The sequence below is a fragment of the Caretta caretta genome, chromosome 2 (genome assembly GCF_965140235.1).
Source record: "Caretta caretta isolate rCarCar2 chromosome 2, rCarCar1.hap1, whole genome shotgun sequence".
NCBI lineage: Eukaryota > Metazoa > Chordata > Testudines > Cheloniidae > Caretta > Caretta caretta.
Window position 1 is genome coordinate 329,881 of NC_134207.1, and position 23,795 is coordinate 353,675.

The 23,795-nt window shown below is 47.3% G+C and overlaps 1 protein-coding gene across 8 annotated transcripts in view; it reads left to right on the top strand.

Annotated features, from left to right (window-relative positions):
* IQANK1 (IQ motif and ankyrin repeat containing 1) overlaps positions 1-23,795 on the top strand; it is a 100,132-nt gene that overhangs the window by 43,539 nt on the left and 32,798 nt on the right. For all 8 annotated transcript variants that reach the window (XM_075124822.1, XM_075124816.1, XM_075124823.1 and 5 more), the window contains 3 exons: positions 6,479-6,643; positions 7,189-7,380; positions 21,791-21,916. In XM_075124822.1, coding sequence (XP_074980923.1) covers positions 6,491-6,643; positions 7,189-7,380; positions 21,791-21,916 — 471 coding nt within the window. In that variant the 5' untranslated portion in view covers positions 6,479-6,490. The remainder of the gene's footprint in view (positions 1-6,478; positions 6,644-7,188; positions 7,381-21,790; positions 21,917-23,795) is intronic.

Below are 23,795 nucleotides of genomic sequence, written 5' to 3' on the forward strand. Positions count from 1 at the left end.
CCCCTAACTCCTATCTCTACCTGAAGTTTCCTGCCCTTTCCACAAGAATTTGTAGCCTATCACTTTCTACTGTAAAAACTGAATTTTAAATATTGGAAGGCTCTGTTAAATATGATTGGAGGGACCATCAATGGTGAAACTGGAAAATAATAAATGGTGACAACCTCCCATGCTCTGCCTACTACATTCTATGCTCTGTCCACATGTGATGCCAAAATGAACTGCTACTCAGAGTATATTGTGCAGATCTTCAATAATATGATTGTGCCTCTTCTTTCCTGCATGCTTTAATCAGCATTGAACTAATTAATCTTAATACTTAAATTGTCATCATTAGGCTTCATTTTTAATGCCACGTGGAGATGAACGGACTAGCTCACATCTCTCAGAACTGTTGTTCTTCTTCGAGTGCTTGTTTATGTCGATTCTAAGTAGGTGTGCGCATGCCACATGCACAGTTGCCAGAAGGTTTTTCCCCTACTGTTATCTGTAGGGGTCGGCTCTGGAGCCCCCCGAGTGCCCCCTGAGTCACGCCTTCGTGGTGCTGTTTAGGGCCCTGCCAACCCCCTGCCTCTTCAGTTCCTTCTTAGTGCCCATGACGGTTGTTGAAACAGTGGTTCTCTCTTGCTTTGGCAAGTGATTTCCCTAGTGGACTCTTTTCTTTCTTCTTGTAAATAGTTAATAGTGTTAGTGTTTTAGTATTGTCAGTTAGGTCCCCACTTATCAGGGTCAATCCTACCCCTTTTTCCCTGAGATTGGGGCATGCCTCTGTCTCAAGGTTTAAACCGTGTGGGGCTTCCCAAAAGCCTATGCCTAGGGGCAATCCCCACATGTCATGTTTGAAGTGTATGGGAGAATCCCATCAAAAAGATCATTGCAAGATTTTCAGGGGATTTCATCCCAGAATGAACAAGGAGAGGGACTAGAGACTGAAACTCCTCTTGATGGAGCCAGCTCTCCACCCACATTCAGAGCCAAGTCGGTCTGAACCGGTACCCATCACGTCTGCATCGGTGTGGAGTGCACTGGCTTCAATGAGGGAGCCCCCAGCACCAAGGAAAGACTCTGGGACTTAGGGTCCTCTGCACCGTCAAGACTCTCTGGCACCGAAGAGGTCCTCACATGGGGAGGTGCAGCACTGCTCCCAATATCCAGAGCTGCGAAAGAAGCAGAGAAAGATGGATAGGGGACGCTCACCCACACTGAAAACAGCTGAGCGTGAGGGCTCAAGCGCAGTGTGACCAGCACCGGGCCACTCCAGCCCCAGGCCGTCTAGTGCGGTACCGTGGACTCTGGCCCTGCTGAGGGGTCTGTCAAGTCCGGTGCCTCTGGACTCCCCTCAGAGGAAGTAACACAGAGAGACACGAGAGCTTCACTCCACGCCGGAGACTTTTGAGGCAGCTAGGGACCTTATACCCTTTATGGCACTGCTGTCTCTCACCAGGTGTGAGAGGGCACCGGATGCCAGACCACTTGCACCACAAAGGCACTCGGTGCCATCTAGAGGCAAGCCAGCCATGTCGTGGCACCAGTTGCCTTCTGTTCAGCACTGCTCTCCAACACCGTCCAGCATCGACCCGCCTGGTCACCACGGAGCGAGTCTTCACCATTGGAGGCAGAGTCTTATGCCTCAAAGATAAGTCAGCACCACTCACAGCATCGGCACCTAAGGCCCGATGCGGGGCAGTCTCTCCCCCCTATGCCCTGGCCGGTGCAGTGGCAAGTGCCTGCACAATGGCCCCTTTGGACCCCATGGGCATTTCATCCAGCCCAGAGTTCGTATTCAAGGGGGTCGCTATCAGTTGCCTCCTCTTCTTTCCTTCCTTCCTCCTCTGCTGCCTCCTTTGACCCACAAGCATTCCCGCAGTACCAAGACTGGCATCAGATCCAGCACCGAGGTCGACATCGAGCCTGAGGAACCAGCACTGCGTGATCTTTGAAAGCCACAGGGCAAGAACAAAAAGAAAAGGAGTACTTGTGGCACCTTAGAGACTAACCAATTTATTTGAGCATGAGCTTTCGTGAGCTACAGCTCACTTAGAATCATAGAATCATAGAATCATAGAATATAAGGGTTGGAAGGGACCCCAGAAGGTCATCTAGTCCAACCCCCTGCTCGAAGCAGGACCAATTCCCAGTTAAATCATCCCACCCAGGGCTTTGTCAAGCCTGACCTTAAAAACCTCTAAGGAAGGAGATTCTACCACCTCCCTAGGTAACGCATTCCAGTGTTTCACCACCCTCTTAGTGAAAAAGTTTTTCCTAATATCCAATCTAAACCTCCCCCACTGCAGCTTGAGACCATTACTCCTCGTTCTGTCATCTGATACCATTGAGAACAGTCTAGAGCCATCCTCTTTGGAACCCCCTTTCAGGTAGTTGAAAGCAGCTATCAAATCCCCCCTCATTCTTCTCTTCTGCAGGCTAAACAATCCCAGCTCCCTCAGCCTCTCCTCATAAGTCATGTGTTCCAGACCCCTAATCATTTTTGTTGCCCTTCGCTGGACTCTCTCCAATTTATCCACATCCTTCTTGAAGTGTGGGGCCCAAAACTGGACACAGTACTCCAGATGAGGCCTCACTAATGTCGAATAGAGGGGAACGATCACGTCCCTCGATCTGCTCGCTATGCCCCTACTTATACTTCATCAGATGTATACCGTGGAAACTGCAGCAGACTTTATATACACACAGAGAAAATGAAACAATACCTCCTCCCACCCCACTGTCCTGCTGGTAATAGCTTATCTAAAGGTGGGCCATTTCCAGCACAAATCCAGGTTTTCTCACCCTCCACCCCCCCACACAAATTCACTCTCCTGCTGGTGCTAGCCCATCCAAAGTGACAACTCTTTACATAATCAAGTCGGGCTATTTCCTGCATAGATCCAGGTTTTCTCACATCCCCCCCACCCCCATACACACACAAACTCACTCTCCTGCTGGTAATAGCTCATCTAAACTGACCACTCTCCAAGTTTAAATCCAAGTTAAACCAGAACATCTGGGGGGGGGGGGGTAAGGAAAAAACAAGAGGAAACAGGCTACCTTGCATAATGACTTAGCCACTCCCAGTCTCTATTTAAGCCTACATTAATAGTATCCAATTTGCAAATGAATTCCAATTCAGCAGTTTCTCGCTGGAGTCTGGATTTGAAGTTTTTTTGTTTTAAGATAGCGACCTTCATGTCTGTGATTGCGTGACCAGAGAGATTGAAGTGTTCTCCGACTGGTTTATGAATGTTATAATTCTTGACATCTGATTTGTGTCCATTTATTCTTTTACGTAGAGACTGTCCAGTTTGACCAATGTACATGGCAGAGGGGCATTGCTGGCACATGATGGCACATATCACATTGGTGGATGTGCAGGTGATCGAGCCTCTGATAGTGTGGCTGATGTTATTAGGCCCTGTGATGGTGTCCCCTGAATAGATATGTGGGCACAATTGGCAACGGGCTTTGTTGCAAGGATAAGTTCCTGGGTTAGTGGTTCTGTTGTGTGGTATGTGGTTGTTGGTGAGTATTTGCTTCAGGTTGCGGGGCTGTCTGTAGGCAAGGACTGGCCTGTCTCCCAAGACTTGTGAGAGTGTTGGGTCATCCTTTAGGATAGGTTGTAGATCCTTAATAATGCGTTGGAGGGGTTTTAGTTGGGGGCTGAAGGTGACGGCTAGTGGCGTTCTGTTATTTTCTTTGTTAGGCCTGTCCTGTAGTAGGTAACTTCTGGGAACTCTTCTGGCTCTATCAATCTGTTTCTTTACTTCTGCAGGTGGGTATTGTAGTTGTAAGAAAGCTTGACAGAGATCTTGTAGGTGTTTGTCTCTGTCTGAGGGGTTGGAGCAAATGCGGTTGTATCGCAGAGCTTGGCTGTAGACGATGGATCGTGTGGTGTGGTCAGGGTGAAAGCTGGAGGCATGCAGGTAGGAATAGCGGTCAGTAGGTTTCCGGTATAGGGTGGTGTTTATGTGGCCATTGTTTATTAGCACTGTAGTGTCCAGGAAGTGGATCTCTTGTGTGGACTGGACCAGGCTGAGGTTGGTGGTGGGATGGAAATTGTTGAAATCATGGTGGAATTCCTCAAGGGCTTCTTTTCCATGGGTCCAGATGATGAAGATGTCATCAATATAGCGCAAGTAGAGTAGGGGCTTTAGGGGACGAGAGCTGAGGAAGCGTTGTTCTAAATCAGCCATAAAAATGTTGGCATACTGTGGGGCCATGCGGGTACCCATAGCAGTGCCGCTGATCTGAAGGTATACATTGTCCCCAAATGTGAAATAGTTATGGGTAAGGACAAAGTCACAAAGTTCAGCCACCAGGTTAGCCGTGACATTATCGGGGATAGCGTTCTTGACGGCTTGTAGTCCATCTTTGTGTGGAATGTTGGTGTAGAGGGCTTCTACATCCATAGTAGCCAGGATGGTGTTATCAGGAAGATCACCGATGGATTGAAGTTTCCTCAGGAAGTCAGTGGTGTCTCGAAGGTAGCTGGGAGTGCTGGTAGCGTAGGGCCTGAGGAGGGAGTCTACATAGCCAGACAATCCTGCTGTCAGGGTGCCAATGCCTGAGATGATGGGGCGCCCAGGATTTCCAGGTTTATGGATCTTGGGTAGTAGATAGAATATCCCAGGTCGGGGTTCCAGGGGTGTGTCTGTGCGGATTTGATCTTGTGCTTTTTCAGGAAGTTTCTTGAGCAAATGCTGTAGTTGCTTTTGGTAACTCTCAGTGGGATCATAGGGTAATGGCTTGTAGAAACTCGTGTTGGAGAGCTGCCGAGCAGCCTCTTGTTCATATTCCGACCTATTCATGATGACAACAGCACCTCCTTTGTCAGCCTTTTTGATTATGATGTCAGAGTTGTTTCTGAGGCTGTGGATGGCATTGCGTTCCGCATGGCTGAGGTTATGGGGCAAGTGATGCTGCTTTTCCACAATTTCAGCCCGTGCACGTCGGCGGAAGCACTCTATGTAGAAGTCCAGTCTGCTGTTTCGACCTTCAGGAGGAGTCCATCTAGAATCCCTTTTTCTGTAGTGTTGGCAGGGAGACCTCTGTGGATTAGTATGTTGTTCAGAGGTATTTTGGAAATATTCCTTGAGATGGAGACGTCGAAAATAGGATTCTAGGTCACCACAGAACTGTATCATGTTCGTGGGGGTGGAGGGGCAGAAGGAGAGGCCCCGAGATAGAACAGCTGCTTCTGCTGGGCTGAGAGTATAGTTGGATAGGTTAACAATGTTGCTAGGTGGGGTGAGGGAACCATTGCTGTGGCCCCTTGTAGCATGTAGTAGTTTAGAAAGTTTAGTGTCCTTTTTCTTTTGTAGAGAAGCAAAGTGTGCGTTGTAAATGGCTTGTCTAGTTTTAGTAAAATCCAGCCACGAGGAAGTTTGTGTGGAAGGTTGGTTCTTTATCCCATAGTGGCCTGAGCATCTTACTCTTCGTCTCTCAATGAAGCGGTGGTGGGGACCTCTGCAGCATCTGCCCATGATAGCAGGGCTCACCAGGTGCTCCTGAAGAGGGTGGCCCAAAACCTGGGGCTCCAGGTAGAGGAGGTGTCAGAGTCCTCAGACCTCATGGTGGGCATCTTGACCCTGGCTGGCCCTTCATGGCTTGCCCTGTCATTAATAAAGACAATCCAGGACATGACCAAAATATTGTGGCAGACTCCAGCATCTTTGCCCTCCACAGCAAAAAGAATGGAGAAGAAGTACTTCATGCCTTCAAAAGGGTACGAATACCTCTACACCCACCCTCCACTGGGATCGCTGGTAATAGTGGCCACAAATGAATGTGAGAGGCAGGGGCAACAGGGGCCCACGGGGTTCAGGCTCTGGGGCAGAGTTTGGTTGAGGGAGGGGGGTCAGGGCTGGATGTGGGAGGGGATGCAGGCTTTGGGAGGGAGTTTGGGTGTGGAAGGGGGCTCAGGGCTAGGGTAGGAGTGCAGGAGGGGGCAAGGAGTGCAGGCTCCAGCCAGGCGGCGCTTACCTTGTGCGGCTCCCAGAAGCGGACAGCATGTCTGGCTTCTAGGCTCAGGGGCGGCCAGGCGGCTCTGCGCACCGTCCCCTGCTTGCAGGCACTGCCCCCACAGCTCCCATTGGCCACAGTTCCTGGCCAATGGGCTTTGCAGAGTCAGCGCTCAGGGTGGGTGCAAACGCGCAGAGACCCGCTGGCCACCCTTGCGCCTAGGAGCTGAACATGTCAGCTGCTTCCGGGAGCTGCGTGGAGCCAGAGCAGGTAGGGAGTCTGCCTTAGCCACACTGTGCTGGTGACCAGACTTTGGCCTATTAAAATCTCCTGGATTGCCTTTAATAGTCACTGGGAGATTGAGGCCGATTCCGGGAGACTCCCGGCCAATCTGAGAGGGTTAGCAACCCTACTTCAGCCCACTTTTCTTTCCATGTGGGTGCTTGGATCCTCTGTCTTCTCGTGCACATGGCTGAGAGTCCCTTTGAGTTTTGAGTTGTAATGACTGGTTTTATTGCAGGCCTTCATTGCAATGGTGAAGAAGGAGCAGGAAGAAGCTGAACGGGAGAGACAGAAAGAGGAAGAAAAAAGGAAGAAGCAGCAAGAAATACAACAAAGGAAGAAACGGATGCTGGAGGCGGCATTTGATGGGGATGTGGAAGAGATGAAGGCTGTGCTAAAGGAAGTTAGTACTTGGCAGGGGAGAGGTTCCATAGGAATACACATAAGAGAGGGAGGGACCTCATGCCCTTTTCTGGGAGCTCTGTTCATTTCCAAATTTATTGATTTGGATCATAGTCCATTGTTGAAGGCTGTAGAAATGGTTCATTCTGAAATATGCTTTATGCAAGAGGCCCCAAGCGTCCTGGTTCCTCCCCTCAGAGACTTGTTCATTAGGTAACAAAGGACAAAACATAAATGAAGTAGGGAGCTAGTAAGGTGTTTGCCATCCATCTGGGTTGCATCATGCTGTGTTTGTCTCTTCCTGCCTCTAATCTCTTTTTGCCTGCTTTGATTGCCTGCTTTGATCGTGAGCTCTTCGATGCCGGGAGTATGCTTTGTGTGTGTCTGGAAAACACCTGAAACTTCACAATGTAAATAAACTGTATGCAAAAAATCTTTCTTCACTAATCTTTCAGATAATACATAATTCCCAGGGGTACCCAGAGCAGAAGGCATTCTTTTCCCATTCTCCATGTTTATCTTCTCCATTTGTCTGTCTCTCTCCAGGTGTCAGATTTGGATACTAAGAATGGTGTGGGTACCGATGAAAAAGGGAAGGCCACGCGTCTCTGTAATCACATCAACATGGTGGAGTGCACTGACTCCAATGGGAACACGCCCCTTTCAGAGGCAGCAGGAGGTGGCCACCCCAATGCTGTCAAGCTGCTGATAGAAAATGGAGCCAATCCCAACTGCAAGGTACGAAATTGTGGTGGTGGAAGGAAATAGGCCACAACTGAAATGGGAACTGCCTGAGATTCAATAGAACAAGACTCACTGCAACCTGTATAAACAGTGTTATGAAAGATAGCTTGGCCAGACCGTGGGGTCAGCTAATGTGTTATATGTCTAATCACACTTCAGTACTCAACTCATACTGCCGTACTTGCTGTAGTGGGGATAAGAGGGCAAGGTTCAATCCTTGGTAGGTAATTAACCCCTAAGACAGTCCATTGGGGGTCCAGAATTGATATCCATGTGGGAGAGATCTCCAAGGTGGTAAATAGTTAGGAGGGGCTGTGTTAAGTCCTCCACTAGCAGAATCCCCAGCACAGTAATCAAGTGGTTTCTTCATGTGTTTGTCCACATGGATTGTAGTCTTTGTGCACATGTGTACCATGCATATGAGACTGGATTCTTTTGGCCAGCAGAGTCCATTGGGGCCATGCTTGTGCTCTGGATGCCCTTGCCTCCCCCCAACCCAAGGCCATCAAGTGTGGAGGTGCCCTTCTGTCCCTCAGTTCCTTCCTACCACTAATGGTAGTGAGACAGAATCCCTGCAGTGTCCTGCCAGCATTAGTGTTAAAGTTCTTAGGACTTGGCCACGCAGTGAGTTAATGCGTGGCAAGCTAGTGCACTGTAGATTCACACCCTGGCTTCCCATATGTTAACTTGCCGGGTAGACAAGTTCTTAGTATTATTAATTAGTTGTTTGTTAGTCTGCAAGCATCTCCGTCATCTCAGGCTTAACAGTCAAAGAGCAGCCAATAGCCTGACAAAAGTCCCTCTTACACCTCGGTGCTGACAGTTAAACAGGTACCAGTGATACCCACGAAACATGTGGCCGGCCCTTCTTCCAGTGCCAACCGCAATGTACTAATCGCTCCAGTGACTTTTCATGGGTACCCAGTGCATAGGTACAGTCCCTGTCCATACCTAGAGCATATATGGTACCAAGCGATTTAGCTATAGGCCAGGTACTGGAGTCGACATTGCTAGATAGGTTGAAGGTGAGGCTGGCTAGACCACTAGTCACCAAGACCTCTGTACTGCAGATGATAAGTGTCAGCAGTACAAACTCGATCAATACCAGAGTGGAGGGGACATTGTACACTTGAAAGTTTAGCCCCACCTTCAGAGCAGGAGTACTCCTTTTCATTCTCACAGTCAACGCACAGTAGGGGCTCATCTCCCACTTGCTCGCCCTCCCTCCCTTCTATGGGGATTACAGTGGGAACCTGGGAGGGACTCTAGGGACTGGTCTCATGATAGGAAATGGCACGAATCTAATAGGCCCCCTGGTATGTCTTCCAGTGCAGTATCCATATGCCTATTGACCTTGGCCTTACTGGACACCATGGGGCATGTGATCCCATACCTGCAAGCCAGTGTCTACTGCCTCCCACCCCTCGCCCCAGGACTAGATCCCTTTCTCCCCAGAGACAGAATAGACCTTCTCAGACTGGTCAATTACCGTAGCCTCAGATGCTAGAGACAGGAGGAGGAGAGCAATGAAGATCATGCAGATGAAGGAGAACAATTAATCCCATCTGAAATTTCCTCATCCTCTACATCTTCTTCAGACAACTATTTTAAGGGACCCTAAGATCTTATGAAATGCATAGCAGAGGCTCTTGACTTTCAACTGGAGGTGTTAAAAGAGAAATCATAGAAACTGCTGGACATAGCAGCATGGTATGGTAAATAGCAGAGTCCCCCAAGCATGTCTACTGGGACCAGTGCTATTCAACATATTCATAAATGATCTGGGAAAGGGGATGTGACAGGTTGGATCACAGAAACCCCCTTGGGAACTGCCAACTGATGTGCTGAGACTACTTCTGCCCCTGCTTTCCCTGCAAGCTCGAGACTCCAGCACCCTGTCGTGCTGAGCCAGACACGCCAGTCTGCTCCAACACAGACCCAGGGTCTGAACCACGGGCCCCAAAGCTGCAGACTTAACTGAAAGCAACTTAAGAAGTGTTCCTGTCTTTAACACTCAGATGCTCAACTCCCAGTGGGGTCCAAACCCCAAATAAATTCATTTTACCGTGTGTAAAGCTTATACAGGGTAAACTCATAAATTGTTCGCCCTCTATAACACTGATAGAGAGATATGCACAGCTGTTTGCCCTCCCTCCTCTCCCCCCCCCCCCCCGGTATTAATACATTCTCTGGGTTAATTAGTAAGTAAAAAATGATTTTATTAAATACAGAAAGTAAGATTTAAGTGGTTCCAAGTAGTAACAGACAGAACAAAGTGAATTACCAAGCAAAATAAAATAAAACACGCAAGTCTAAGCCTAATATGGTAATAAAACTGAATAGAGATAAAATCTTACCCTCAGAGATGTTTCAATAAGTTTCTTTCTCAGACTGGATGCCTTCCTAGTCTGGGCACAATCCTTTCCCCTGGTTCAGCCCTTGTTCCAGCTCAGGTGGTAGCTAGGGGATTTCTCATGATGGCCGCCCCCTTTGTTCTGTTCCACCCACTTATATATCTTTTGCATAAGGCAGGAATTCTTTGTCCCTCTGGGTTCCCACCCCTCCTTCTCGATGGAAAAGCACCAGGTTAAAGATGGATTCCAGTTCAGGTGACATGATCACATGTCACTGTAAGACTTCATTACCCACTTGCCAGCGCACACATATACAGGAAGACTTACAAGTAAAACAGAGCCATCTGCAGTCAATTGTCCTGGTTAATGGGAGCCATCAAGAATCCAAACCACCATTAATGGCCCACACTTTGCATAATTACAATCGGCCCTCAGAGTTATATTTTAAATTTCTAGTTTCAGATACAAGAATGATACATTCATACAAATAGGATGAACACATTCAGTAGATTATAAGCTTTGTAATGATACCTTACAAGAGACCTTTTGCATGAAGCATACCCCAGTTACATTATATTCACACTCATTAGCATATTTTTATAAAATCATATAGAGTGCAACATCACAGGGGGTAAACAGTGAGGGGGGCAAAGTTTACAGATGGTACAAAATGACTCAAGATAGTTAAGTCCAAAGCTTATTTAATTGTTCCCATAATATAAGAACTAGGGGTCACCAAATGAAATTAATGGGTAGCAGGTTTAAAACAAATAAAAGGAAGTTCTTCTTCACTCAGCGTACATCAACCTATGGAACTCCTTGCCTGAGGAGGTTTTGCAGGCTAGGACTATAACAGGGTTTAAAAGAGAACTGGATAAATTCATGGAGGTTAAGTCCATTAATGGCTATTGGCCAGGATGGGTAAGGAATGGTGTCCTTAGCCTCTGTTTGTCAAAGGGTGGAAATGGATGGCAGGAGAGAGATCACTTGATCATTACCTGTTAGGTTCACTCCCTCTGGGGCACCAGGGATTGGTCACTGTCAGTAGACAAGATACTGGGCTGGATGGACCTTTGGTCTGACCCAGTATGGCCGTTCTTATGTTCTTATGTTTTTGGTTGTGCCTCCCCAGAGCACAGGCTGGATGGCCTCCTGAGTGAGTCAGGGAGTGGAGGTGGCGCTTCCTCCCTGGACCCTGCTGTGCGGAGCTGGCTTGAGCCCTGCCAGCCTTTGCCTCCCCCACAAATAGAAGTAAAACTATGCCTATGCCCAAAGGTCCGCCCAGGCCTGGAGCACCGTGCTCCTTCCCCCCCACCCCCCGCCAGGCCCTGGCGTTTTTATAGCAAGTTGAGGGGGGGCCTCAGGGAGAAAAAGGTTGAGACCCCCTGAGCTGGGGTACAGGCACTGCTGGCTTTGATAATCCAATCTTGCATGCCAAGAGTGGAACTCATGTGGACAACATGTCTCAAAGAACCACAGTTATTCTAAGGTAAGTAACTTCTGTGATAGGGTCCCCAGTGTGCAGACTGGGACCATGGGACTGCTGTGTCTCCTTAACTCTCTCCAGCCTGGGCTGTCTCTCACAATGCTTTGCTAGTGACAAGCAGCAAACCCCTCCAGGCGCTGTTATCACTCAGCACAACCACACGTGGAGCCCCACACCCAGCTAGATTGCCTGAATGCTCCCAGAGCCACTCACGAATCACACAGGGAAAGGCACCAGAGCGAAATCCCCCCAGCTCTGTACCTCAGGAATATACCATCTTGCCCTGGACTGGGGGTGCAGGCTCTGGGATGGGGCCAGGGATGGGGAGTTTGGGGTGCAGGAAGGGGTTCCAGGTTTGGGGAGGCTCAGGGCTGGGGCAGGGGATTGGGGCGCAGGGCTGGGGCTCAAACTTACCTCCTGTGGCTCTCTGTCAGTGGTGCAGCCGGGGTGCAGAGGCAGGCTTTCCGCCTGTCCTGGCACCACGGACCGCGTTGTGCCTGAAACAGTCAGCTGCAGGTCCAGCTCCTAGGTGGAGCCACCGCCATCTCCCCAGCTCCAATTGCCCGGTTCCTGGCCAATGCTCGGGGCGCGGGTGCGTGCTGTGTTCCGTGGCCCCCCGCCTAGAAACCGGACCTGCTGTTGGCCGCTTCCGGGGCGCAGTGGGGTGTCGGAGCAGGTAGGCACTAGCCAGCCTTAGCTGGGCAGCACCGCCAATGGGACTTTTAATGTCCCAGTCAGCGGTGCTGACCAGAGTGACCCAGTGCCTAACATGTCGCGACCCAAACTTTGAAAAACGCTGATCTAGATTAAGCGGTTTTTCTCACCCCACTGGATATTGCAGTCCTTAATATACAGGTTTGTCTCTTAAACCTAGGCCAGTCTCCTCTGTTGGAGTCTTCAGTCTTTTGAGTCTCCTGGTTGCTTGCAGCATAGGTGGGGGCAGGAGAAAGGCCAAGCATGAGGCCCCTGTGTTCTGTTGTATACCCTTAGTCCATGTGCTTGGAGAACACAAGCCCAGGCATGTCTGGTGGGCATTGCTGAGTCCCCAGGCATGGTTTGAGCAATTTTCCTGGTTTGACCTTATACAGGTGAGTCATTGAATTGTAGCTCTCTTGCTGGACAATGGCTGTTGATGGTTGCTTGTCTCTGAGGAGCTAATATCTGGCTGATTCCCCAACTTACAGCATGTTTTAGTGACAACCATACAACACAATCTCATAACTTCATATGCACTAAAGATATACGTATTTAGATAGAACAGTGGATTTCAGCAGTTCATAACCTTTCCCCTGATGCCTCGCATGGCCTGCTGTATATGCAATATCACTATTATATATAAATGAGGCATATGGGGTTACAGGACACTACCCCAAGGTATAGAATGTCACACTTTCCCCCTTGGTTTACTGCAAGAGGGTTAGTCAGTGACTAACTCAAAGACACTTTGTGTTATAATTCTCTTGTCATCCAGCTATCAAGGCCATGAAGTGACGTGCCTCAGTTTCCCCTTCACACAGCAAACCAGATTTTTTATCCCAAAACTTAACATCATACCAAATTTTTTATCACAGATGGCTGTTTACAAGTATCTTTGTGATACCATGCCCTCTGTTCAGATACTCTGGTTTGAGGTTGGTTTGTTCATTACCCATGGTGTCATTTGACTCCTCTCTGTGCTCACAGCCTGTGGAAAAACACCTCCCTCTCTGTCAGTTGGGTCATTTGCATTCTGACAAACGACCACCTTACAACTTCCTACTCTCAACTCCTCTGTTATCACAGGCACTGGAGCTGCATCTTGATTTAAAGAGGCAGAGTTACTTTCCAAAAACTTATCAGAATTAGCATGCTGAAAAACTGGGACCTGGATTGGGGTACCCTCTGCCATCCCCTTATGGTTACTTACCCTTTCTTTCCCCATTTATTTTCTGTTTTAAAAAAAAATTATACCTTTATTTCTAGCTGTTAGAACAGTTACTGTTCATCTGTAGGGATGAACCACCATAGTTGCAGTATGCCAGGCTGACCGGGCTTCAAGTGTTGCCTTTACTTCCGGACGACGATCACAATATCATAGAATCATAGAATATCAGAGTTGGAAGGGACCTCAGGAGGTCATCTAGTCCAACTCCCTGCTCAAAGCAGGACCAATCCCCAACCATTAGACCTCATTTTCTATGCCAGTTTTGGTTTTCTGATTTCCGGTTCCACACTTTTCTTATATGTCAAGCATGATCTTAATTGACCCTTTTTGTGTGGACTAATTCAGTCTTGTCTTACTTTTGCATCTTTTCCCATCAGCATTTGTTATAGGTCATTGTGACATCTTATGAACTTACACTCACTTTTTACAGTTGAGCTCACAATTAGGGTAAATTTGTAGGCCCAGTTTTCAGAACAGATGGTATGCCATTCTAGACCTCAGATGACTCAACAGTTCATCTGTCACTTCGAGTTCAGGATGGTCACTTTCATAATCCCTACACTAGCATCTCAAGGTTGCTTCAGGGCACTCATTCTCTAGGAGGCATAGTCACGTATGTACATCCATCCAGCCCACAGGAAGTACCTTTGTTTCCTAAAAGGAAACTCACACTATCAGTACAATGTGCTATTGTGTGGATTTTCTATGGCACTGAGAGCATTTACCAAGTGCCTTGTGGTCATGGCAGCTCATCTAGGAGCCAAAGGCTCACATTTATCCATGCTTTGATGACTGGCTGATCTGAAATATTTCCCCTTCCCCGCCCCCAGACATGTTTTCCAGACCTTGAATCTTTCTCGTGGCTCTTTTCTGAACTCAGTCTCTAATTTTTAAACACCCTTGTTAAAAGGACACCAAAACTGATGCACATTCCAGAAATGGTATCATCACTGCTGAATTAACAGATAATCCATAGTTTTATAGATTTAAAGGCCAGAAAAGACCATTAGATCATCTAGTCTGACCTTCTACATAAAACAGGCCAGATTATTTAACAAAGTTATCGCTGTAGTGAGCAAAAAATCACAGTGCTGGCATCATAGGGTGAAATTCTATGCACCAGTGTCAGGCAGGTTAGCTTCATGATCATAACTGTCAATTCTGGCCAAAAATTCTATGTCTGTTTTTGTTTTTCTCTCTTGTATTTTTAATCTTTACTTTTTAAAACTTTTGTTATATGGAACTTATTTCCCACCCCTTGCCTAATTTCTCATTTAAATTTAATATCTAACATTTTAGTGTTCTCTTTCCTAGTTTAATTAACTTTTACCTATTAGTAGGGCTCTGTATCTGTCATGGAGGTCAGATGACAGTAGCCCCTGGCAGGTGGTGCCACTGGCCCCGGGGCACCCCCCCAATGGCTCCCTAGAGTGCCCAGCCAACAGTGGCCCCCGACCCCTCCCCCAGCAGCAGGTATTTAGAGTATAAGTCATGGGCAGATCACCGGCTATGAATTTTTGTTTATTGTCAACATGGACAAGTTGAGAGTCCTGCACTTAGAGTGGAAGAATCCCATGCACCGCTTCTCTTTCTTCTTTCATATGGCTGGTGTAGAGCAACAACTACAATTTCCCCTGAAGTTGATCGACCCAAATGGCTACATCAGGGGTAGCAGAATTTATTGCAGTGATGCCTCCTTCATATTTATACATTGGGCAGTGATATGTTCTATAGTCTGTCGCGGGGAACCACACTCACACACTGCAGAGTCCTTGATTTTCCATTTGTGCTTTAGATATCTGCATCTACCATGGTTGATTCGCATTTGGTTCAGAGTTGACCAACATGACCATGGAAGGTCAAACACAGGAACCTTCTGCCTGGGATCTGGCACAAGGTGCTTATTTTTTAAGTCTTGTTTAGCCCAGTCTGCTTTCCAAGCCTCCTTCTGATTGTAGCCTGATTGCATGAGGCTAAACAAATGTTACCTGAAAGGCTTGCAGGACTTAAGATGTTGTGGGGGGGCTGTCAAGGTTCCTTCCCCACTCTGAACTCTAGGGTACAGATGTGGGGACCTGCATGAAAACCCCCCAAGCTTACTTTTACCAGCTTAGGTTAAAACTTCCCCAAGGTACAAACTATTTTACCCTTTGCCCTTGGACTTCCACTGCCACCACCAAACGTTTATCTGGGTTTATTGGGAAAGCGTTGTTTGGAAACATCTTTCCCCCCAAAATCCTCCCAACCCTTGCACCCCACTTCCTGGGGAAGGTTTGGTAAAAATCCTCACCAATTTGCATAGGTGACCACAGACCCAAACCCTTGGATCTTAGAACAATGAAAAAAGCATTCAGTTCTTGAAAAGAAACATTTTAATAGAAGAAACAGTAAAAAGAATCACCTCTGTAAAATCAGGATGGTAAATACCTTACAGGGTAATTAGATTCAAAACATAGAGAATCCCTCTAGGGAAAACCTTAAGTTACAAAAAGACACACAGACAGGAATATTCATTCTATTCAGTACAACTTAATTTCTCAGCCATTTAAAGAAATCATAATCTAACGCATATCTCGCTAGATTACTTACTAAGTTCTAAGACTCCATTCCTGTTCTATCCCCAGCAAAAGCATCACACAAACAGGCACAGACCCTTTGTTTTTCTCCCTCCTCCCATCTTTTGAAAGTATCTTGTCTCCTCATTGGTCATTTTGGTCAGGTGCCAGCGAGGTTATCCTAGCTTCTTAACCCTTTACAGGTGAAAGGGTTTTTCCTCTGGCCAGGAGGGGTTTTAAAGGTGTTTATCCTTCCCTTTATATTTATGACAGGGGCATTGTCAAGGTCTTGGTGAATAGGAAGGCATTTGGTTTCCTGGATTCGCTGAGCTTCGCCAAACGTTGCAGCAGTTTGGCGTATCGGCAGGGGAGCGATGTTAGACAGGACAGGTAGCCATGGTGTTGGAGTCAACTTCAGGGTTCCTGTGATACACCACTTCACTGTATTCAGCTGGGTGGCCACAAGTCGTGTGTGGCTGCATCTGCTGCTTACCGGTGCACAATATTCAAATACTGAATATACAAGTTGTCAGGGTTCCCTCCCCACTCTGAACTCTAGGGTTCAGATGAAAACCCCTCAAAGTTCATTTTTACCAGCTTAGGTTAAAAACTTTCCCAAGGCACAAATTTCTCCTTGTCTTTGAACAGTATGCTGCCACCACCAAGTGATTTAGACAGAGAACAGGGAAAGGACCACTTGAAGTCCTGTTCCCCCAAAATATTCCCCCAAGCCCTACACCCCCTTTCCTGGGGAGGCTTGAGAATAAACAAGATGAGCACAAACCAGCCTTGGATTTTTAAGACCCAAAAAACCCAATCAGATTCTTAAAAAACAGAACATTATTAGAAGAACAAAAAAAGATAAGAGAACAACTCTGTAAGATCAGAATGGAAGATAATCTTACAGGCAGTCAGATTCAAAACATAGAGAATCCCTCTAGGCAAAACTTTAAGTTACAAAAAGACTGAAAAACAGGAATACACCTTGCCTCCAGCACAGCGAATTTCACAAGCCAAAACAAAGAAAACCTAATGCATTTTCTAGCGAGATTACTTACTAACTTTACAGGAGTTGGAGGGCTTGCATCCTTGATCTGTTCCCGGCAAAGGTATCACACAGACAGACAAAAGCCTTTCCCCCCCTCCAGATTTAAAAGTATCTTGTTCCCTCTTTGGTCATTTTGGGTCAGGTGCCAGCCAGGTTACCTGAGCTTCTTAACCCTTTACAGGTAAAAGGACTTTGCCTCTGGCCAGGAGGGATTTTATAGCACTGTATACAGAAAGGTGGTTACCCTTCCTTTATATTTATGACATAAGTGCTATTACAGATGTTTGCAGCACTGATGTTGGTGCACCCCAGGTTGCAACTGAACTATGTTGGCTCTCGTTTTGATCTTTGCAGCTACCTTCTCAAGATGATCATGGAAGGAGAGGGTGCGGTCGAGTTTCACTCCAAGATATGTTGGAGTGTAATCGTGTTGCACATTTTTACCCCAGAAAGCTACTTTCAGTGTGCTTTTGGCATTCCTATTATCAAGATGAAATGCGCTTACTATTGTTTTTCCAGGGTTTGGTTTTGTCATGGAGTGTGAGGGAGTCAAAGCCCTGTACCCCCCACATCCTGCAATTCACCATGACTCTCAGCCAGCCAGTAAAACAGAAGGTTTATTAGATGACAGGAACACACTCTAAACAGACCTTTTAGGTACAGAAAACAGGACCCCCCAGTTACATATGGGGCAACTTCCACACTTTCCCTTGGATGCTTGACCTCTTCCCACCTGCCCCCGGCCCTGCCCCCACTCCATCCCTTCCATGCGGCTCTGCCCCAGCCTAGCGTCTTCCCACCCCTGTCCTGCCCCCATTCCAACTCTTTCCCCAAAGTCCCCACTGCAACTCCGCCCCCTCCCTGCCCCTATTCCAACTCCTTCCCCAAATTCTCGCCCTATCCCCTTCTCTTCCCCGCCTCCTCCTCGAGCGCACCATGTTCCCACTCCTCCCCCTCCCTCCCAGCACGCCGCCAAACAGCTGTTTGGTGGTGGCCAGGGGGAAGCGCTGGGAGGTAGGCGGAGGAGCGGGGACACGGTGCGCTTAGGCAGGGAAAAGGAGGAGGAGGTGGAGCAGGGGGTGAGGGGAGCTTAGCCGCCAATGGGTGCAGAGCACCCACTAATTTTTCCCCGTGGGTGCTCCAGCCCCGGAGCACCCACAGAATCAGCGCCTGTGCTCATCCAGGTCCCTCTTGTGGGGTGGGGAGCCCAGACCCTGGTTCTGGGCATGTTGCCGTCTCCCCAGCCAGCTCCAAACTGAAACCCCTTCCTGCTGCCTCACCCAGCCACACCTCCAAGCTCTCTTCCAGCCTTTGTCCTGTTTCCCGGGCAGAAGGTGTCATCTGGTCCCAGTCCCCTCCTGGGCTCAGGTTACGAAGGCCAGTCACCATCATTTACGTGCTGGCCATCAAGTATCATCCGTCAGTGAAGTCACCCGCTTACTTGCCATCACCATCTAGTACTGGGTGCAGTACCCCAGGGAAATGGAGGCACGCCCCGTGTTAGCAGAAGACAGTAAACAAGTAAAACTCCCATGCAACATTACCAGGTTAATACTCCCTACTTTGTCACAGGTTTGAGCCTCCATTTCCGGAAATATTGTTCCATATTTTGAAGGTCTTCACTTAATACACTGTGACAGACTAGGGACCAACTGGCTAAGAGGCAGTTCTTCAGAAAAGGACCTGGGGATTACAGTGGATGAGAAACTGGATATGAGTCAACAATGTGCCCTTGTTGCCAAGAAGGCTAACGGCATATTGGGCTGCATTAGTAGGAGCGTTGCCAGCAGATCTAGGGAAGTGATTCTTCCCCTCTATTTGGCATTGGTGAGGCCACATCTGGAGATTTGCATCCAGTTTTGGGGCCCCCACTACGGAAAGGATGTGGAAAAATTGGAGAGAGTCCAGTGGAGGGCAACGAAAATGATTAGGGGTCTGGGGCACATGACTTATGAGGAGAGGCTGAGGGAACTGGGCTTATTTAGTCTGCAGAAGAGAAGAATATGGGGGGATTTGATAGCTGCTTTCAACTACCTGAAGGGGGGTTCCAAAGAGGATGGATCTAGATTGTTCTCAGTGGTAGCTGATGACAGAACAAGGAGTAATGGTCTCAAGTTGCAGTGGGAGAGGTTTCGGTTGGATATTAGGAAAAACTTTTTCACTAGGAGGGTGGTGAAACACTGGAATGTGTAACCTAGGGAGGTGGTGGAATCTCCTTCCTTAGAAGTTTTTAAAGTCAGGCTTGACAAAGCCCTGACTGGGATGATTTAGTTGGGGATTGGTCCTGCTTTGAGTAGGGGATTGGACTAGATGACCTCCTGAGGTCTCTTCCAGCCCTAATCTTCTATCGTTCTATAACCTGTCCATGATTTTTACTAAAAATACCCATGACTAAATTATAGCATTACCTATTAATTTCTCTTGTGCCCCTCCCATCTTCACACACTGATCAACTGCCTTTCGTTTAGTTATGTTCCAATGTCTCCCTCCTGGTAGTCAGTCCTCCTAACTTCACTCCCAAATCCCTTTTCCCTTCAGAAAATAGCAATTTGGTAAAGTCAACCCTTCTGATATTAGTGGGGTGGGAGCCTGCTTCTCATGAAGGTGGATCGTGTTCCATAGCTGCTTTACATAGGCATTATAAACCTATACCTAAGGCCCCAGATTCTGAAATCACTTGAAGCCAGAACGTCCACTTCCATTTTAAAAAAAAAAGTAAAGTTTGAAAATATGACTCAAGTGTAACCAATGCAGTAATGTTTGTCTGAGACTGCAGAGAGCCTCCAGCAGAAGGAAGACATGGCTGGCCCCACATCTACAACCAGGGGCAACTAGGCCCCTGCTGCACAGAAGAGGACCCTGTCACTCTTTTGGCTCTAATGGAAAGGGGACGGAGGCAAGGGAAAAGGAAAAACTTCTTAGCTTGCCCAGGAGGCCCTGGGAGGAGTGGCCTTCCACTATGAGGAGCCCCTCTTAAGGGTGCTTGAAAGTACCAGGGAAATGGGACTCAGCTGCGGGGGAGACTCAGCTGCTGGCTCTGATGAACCTGAGTGGCCAAGAAAGGAAAGAGACAGAGGCACTGCACACCTCCTAGTGGCCTCTTTCTTTTACTGTGTGCAGAATGAATGACTGAGCACTCAAATTTAACAAACATGATGAAGGGGATGGGGAAGAGAGGGATAAGGAAAATTGAGAATGGTGGAGAGAAAGTGTTTAAACTCAGAAAAGAGCGACTGTCCAGCCAATGTGAAAGGAGAGATTGAGACAAACATTTTCTAGGCCAATATTGCAAATAAGAGGAAGAGCAAGATAGATGTTTTTTCAAATTCATAGAATATCAGGGTTGGAAGGGACCTCAGGAGGTCATCTAGTCCAACCCCCTGCTCAAAGCAGGACCAATCCCCAATCTTTTGTCCCGATCCCTAAATGGCCCCGTCAAGGATTGAACTCACAACCCTGGGTTTAGTAGGCCAATGCTCAAACCACTGAGCTATCCCTCCCCCCTTTTATCCGGTATCATAAAGTTGTGTCATCAAAAAGTTATGAGGAAAACTGTTCTTGACTATGGGAAAAAAGAGTGACAGAGCATCATGCTGTGGAACAACCTGCTAGCAGCTCAGGAATGGATAGGAATGATAAATGGGCAAAAGTTGAAACCTCAGATGACGTGTGGGAGTCTATTGTGGGTGGGTTGCATCCACTCCTGACAGAGACCTGAGCAGTCTGTCTCTTCCTTGACCTTTGGCAACATAAGTGTAGTTTGTCATGCTAATCAAGTCTCATTGAAATGAATGTAGGATCTGGAATGAATGAAGAGGCAGGAAGGAGAATGAATGAAAGGAGCAGATGTAATGAGGGAGAGGATAGAGGAAGAAGGAAATGTGTGGGATGGGAGAGGGTGGGAGAGGCTGTGCTATGAGCTTGGGCAGCCATTTGATCAACACACAAGAAGAAAAAAAAAAGAGGGAACATTAGTTGCTATCTCTACGTGAGGGCCTTTTCTGACACCACATGAAAAGAGAACTCAGGGTACGTGCTGCAGCCACCCCATCACAGTTTGAGTGGGGAAGATGCATACATAGCATTTCCTGCCCACATGATAGGGGCTGAGACCTCCTTCCCTCTGGACAGAACCCAGCTTGTATGACAATAGAGTGATGTTCTAGAAAGGAGGAGAGACCACAGCTTGCACAAAGGGGAGCAATGGTAGACCACCCTCTACTCTAGCTCAGCAGGTTGCTTTTATATATATGACTATGAGAGAATGAACTGTCACAAGGGTGAAAAAAACCCAAACCCCAAGAATCTGTAGGTAGTGGACTACCTCAGAAAATTAGAACTAGGGTGTGATCCAGCTGGCTTTAATCAATCACAAATTCTCTCGGAAGCTGCTGGGAGTGGGAGGGATCTAGGATTTACATTAATTAGCCCCACCTCATTCTGAGGTTGGGGGAACAATTTCGAGAGGGGAGTTTTAAAGACCACACCAGATCATTGTCTGAGGAGCAGTAAGACGTAGGAAAAGAAGGTACTGAGTTTGGATACAGGCTGGGTTCTGCCTCCCTATAAAGACTTTGGACTTTCTAGAGAATAAAAAGGCTTTGGGTACACAAAGAAACAACTTACAAGGAAATAGGACTGAAAGTAAATGGGTGTAGATAAAATAAATACTGGTAAACCCTCTTTAAAGAATTCTTACATTCTCTGGCTTCCTCCCCCCACAAGTGCTCCATATCTAAGGTTGTCAGGTCATCCAGATGACAGTGGCCCTGGCCATTACAACCCTAAGCAGGGATGGGATGATGGTGTGGAGGAGTAGGGTTGTGGCACAGAAGAGACCCCATGTGAGTGTGTTTAGGGCTGCAAATTGCTTTAATCAGGTCCTGCTGGTACCCACTTCTGCAGAGGGAGATGGAGCTTTATAGGTTGTCCTTTATGCAGAGTGGGTGGAGATGTGCAGAGCACTGATGACAGGAGATTGCTATATGTGACTGTCAGACACTATTTTCCTCATGTTCATTGTTTTTATTTGTGTAGGGGGCTTTTGGCAGGACCCCTCTTTATCGTGCTGCTTTTGGTGGTCACATGGCCGCCGTGGAGACACTTCTTCAATATGGAGCAGACCCCAGACTTTATGCTGATGATGGCAACACGCCTGAACAAGTAGGGGCAATTTGTTCTATTTCTTATTGTTCTTTGCCTTACAATAACATTGTTTCTTTTTGGCTTTTGGTCTCTTATGTTGTCTCATTTGTTGCTCTCTGAATGAGCCTCACAAACAGGGGTGGATATTGACTGACCATGCCGGGGGAGCAGTGGCAATGAGTCTACCCAGAGTGCTATAAACTGTTGGAAGTAAACCTGAAAACAGAGGTGAAAGTATATCCGTTTTTCTCTGAATTTACCTCTACTGATCTCAGGTGTTACTTGTAACAAGAACAGGTAAAGCATTTTCAGCCAGGCATGTGGCTTTGAGTTGAGTTGTGTCCAGTTAGTTTCAGTTTAACTGCTGTTTAATTTCTTTGAGTGATCGTGCACACAGATTCCACTCTTGGTGCACATGTGACCTGTGCACATGCAATCATATTCTTTTGAATAGCTGTGTCCCCCGGGAATTCCTCTGCATCCTGGGAGCCCCTGCAACCACTGTAGCCGAGGGTATAAGGAGCAGGGCAGCCTGAACGGCCTTTCAGTTCCTTCTGACCACCTATGGCTTCAACATGGAGCCCTGCGATCTCAGTGACCTCCAATCTGCAAGAGATTATTTAGCTATTGTTTTCTGATTCACTATTTACAGTTCATTAGTTAGCATACCTGTCCTCTATTTTAAAAAAAAAAATCCCTGTGGAAACAGTGTGTTGATAAGATTTCTGCCCCCCTCCCCCTCCCATGCCAGCCTCTGTACATGGTTAGACACCCCCCGCCACACACACACACACACACACATAAGATCAAAATGCCTAAAGGCAAGGCTCCAGGATTCAAGATCTCTTTACTGGGGACTCAGCAAAACCCATGATTGATGCTCAGCATCTCCTGTGCTTAGGCAAAGACCATATGCCTGAGCACTACTTAATGTAAGATTTTTTCAAAGTACACACTTTAATTCAGAGAGGGCAGACTGAAGTTACATCTTCTGGGAGGCTTTGATGCAAGCATTGTCTGATCCAGGCAAGCTGGCCAAGAAACCTCCCTGTTTGTCTCAGTCCATTAGTGCTCCTGTGAGCTGTAATATTATCCCAGACACCACAGATGTTCACAAGCCCTATTCCTCTTCTGCTTTTACTTCAACACAACACAGAGGCCCGAAGAAATCCAGCACCAAAGGAGATGTAGATCTCCCTTACCCACTGGGAGACGGAGTTCCTATCCTAAGCCTGAAATCATCCCAGACAGGGCTTTGTCAAGGGCTTTGTTAAAAACCTCTAAGGATGGAGATTCCACCACCACCCTCGGTAACCCATTCCAGAGCGTCACCACCCTCCCAGTGAAATATTTTTTCCTAATATCCAACCTAGACCTCCCCCACTGCAACTTGAGACCATTACTCCTCGTTCTGTCATCTGCCACCACTGATAACAGCCTAGCTCCATGCTCTATCGAACCTCCCCTTTAGGTTGCATGTTAGGAAAAACTTTTTTGCTAGGAGGGTGGTGAAGCACTGGAATGTGTTACCTAAGGAGGTGGTGGAATCTCCTTCCTTAGAGGTTTTCAAGGTCAAAAGCCCAGGCTGGGATGATTTCGTTGGGGATTGGCCCTGCTTTGAGCAGGGGGTTGGAGTAGATGACCTCTTAAGGTCCCTTCCAACCCTGATATTCTATGCTCCTTTAGCATCTCAATCCTCCAGTGGTCCTACTGATTGTTTAGCAGGCTTCCTGCTTCTGATATACTTACAAAAAATTTTGCTATTACTTTTTGAGTCTTTGGGTAGCTGTTCTTCAAATTCTTTTTTTGGCCTTCCTAATTATATTTTTACACTTAATTTGCCAGAGTTTAGGCTCCTTTCTATTTTCCTCACAAGGATTTAACTTCCAGTTTTTAA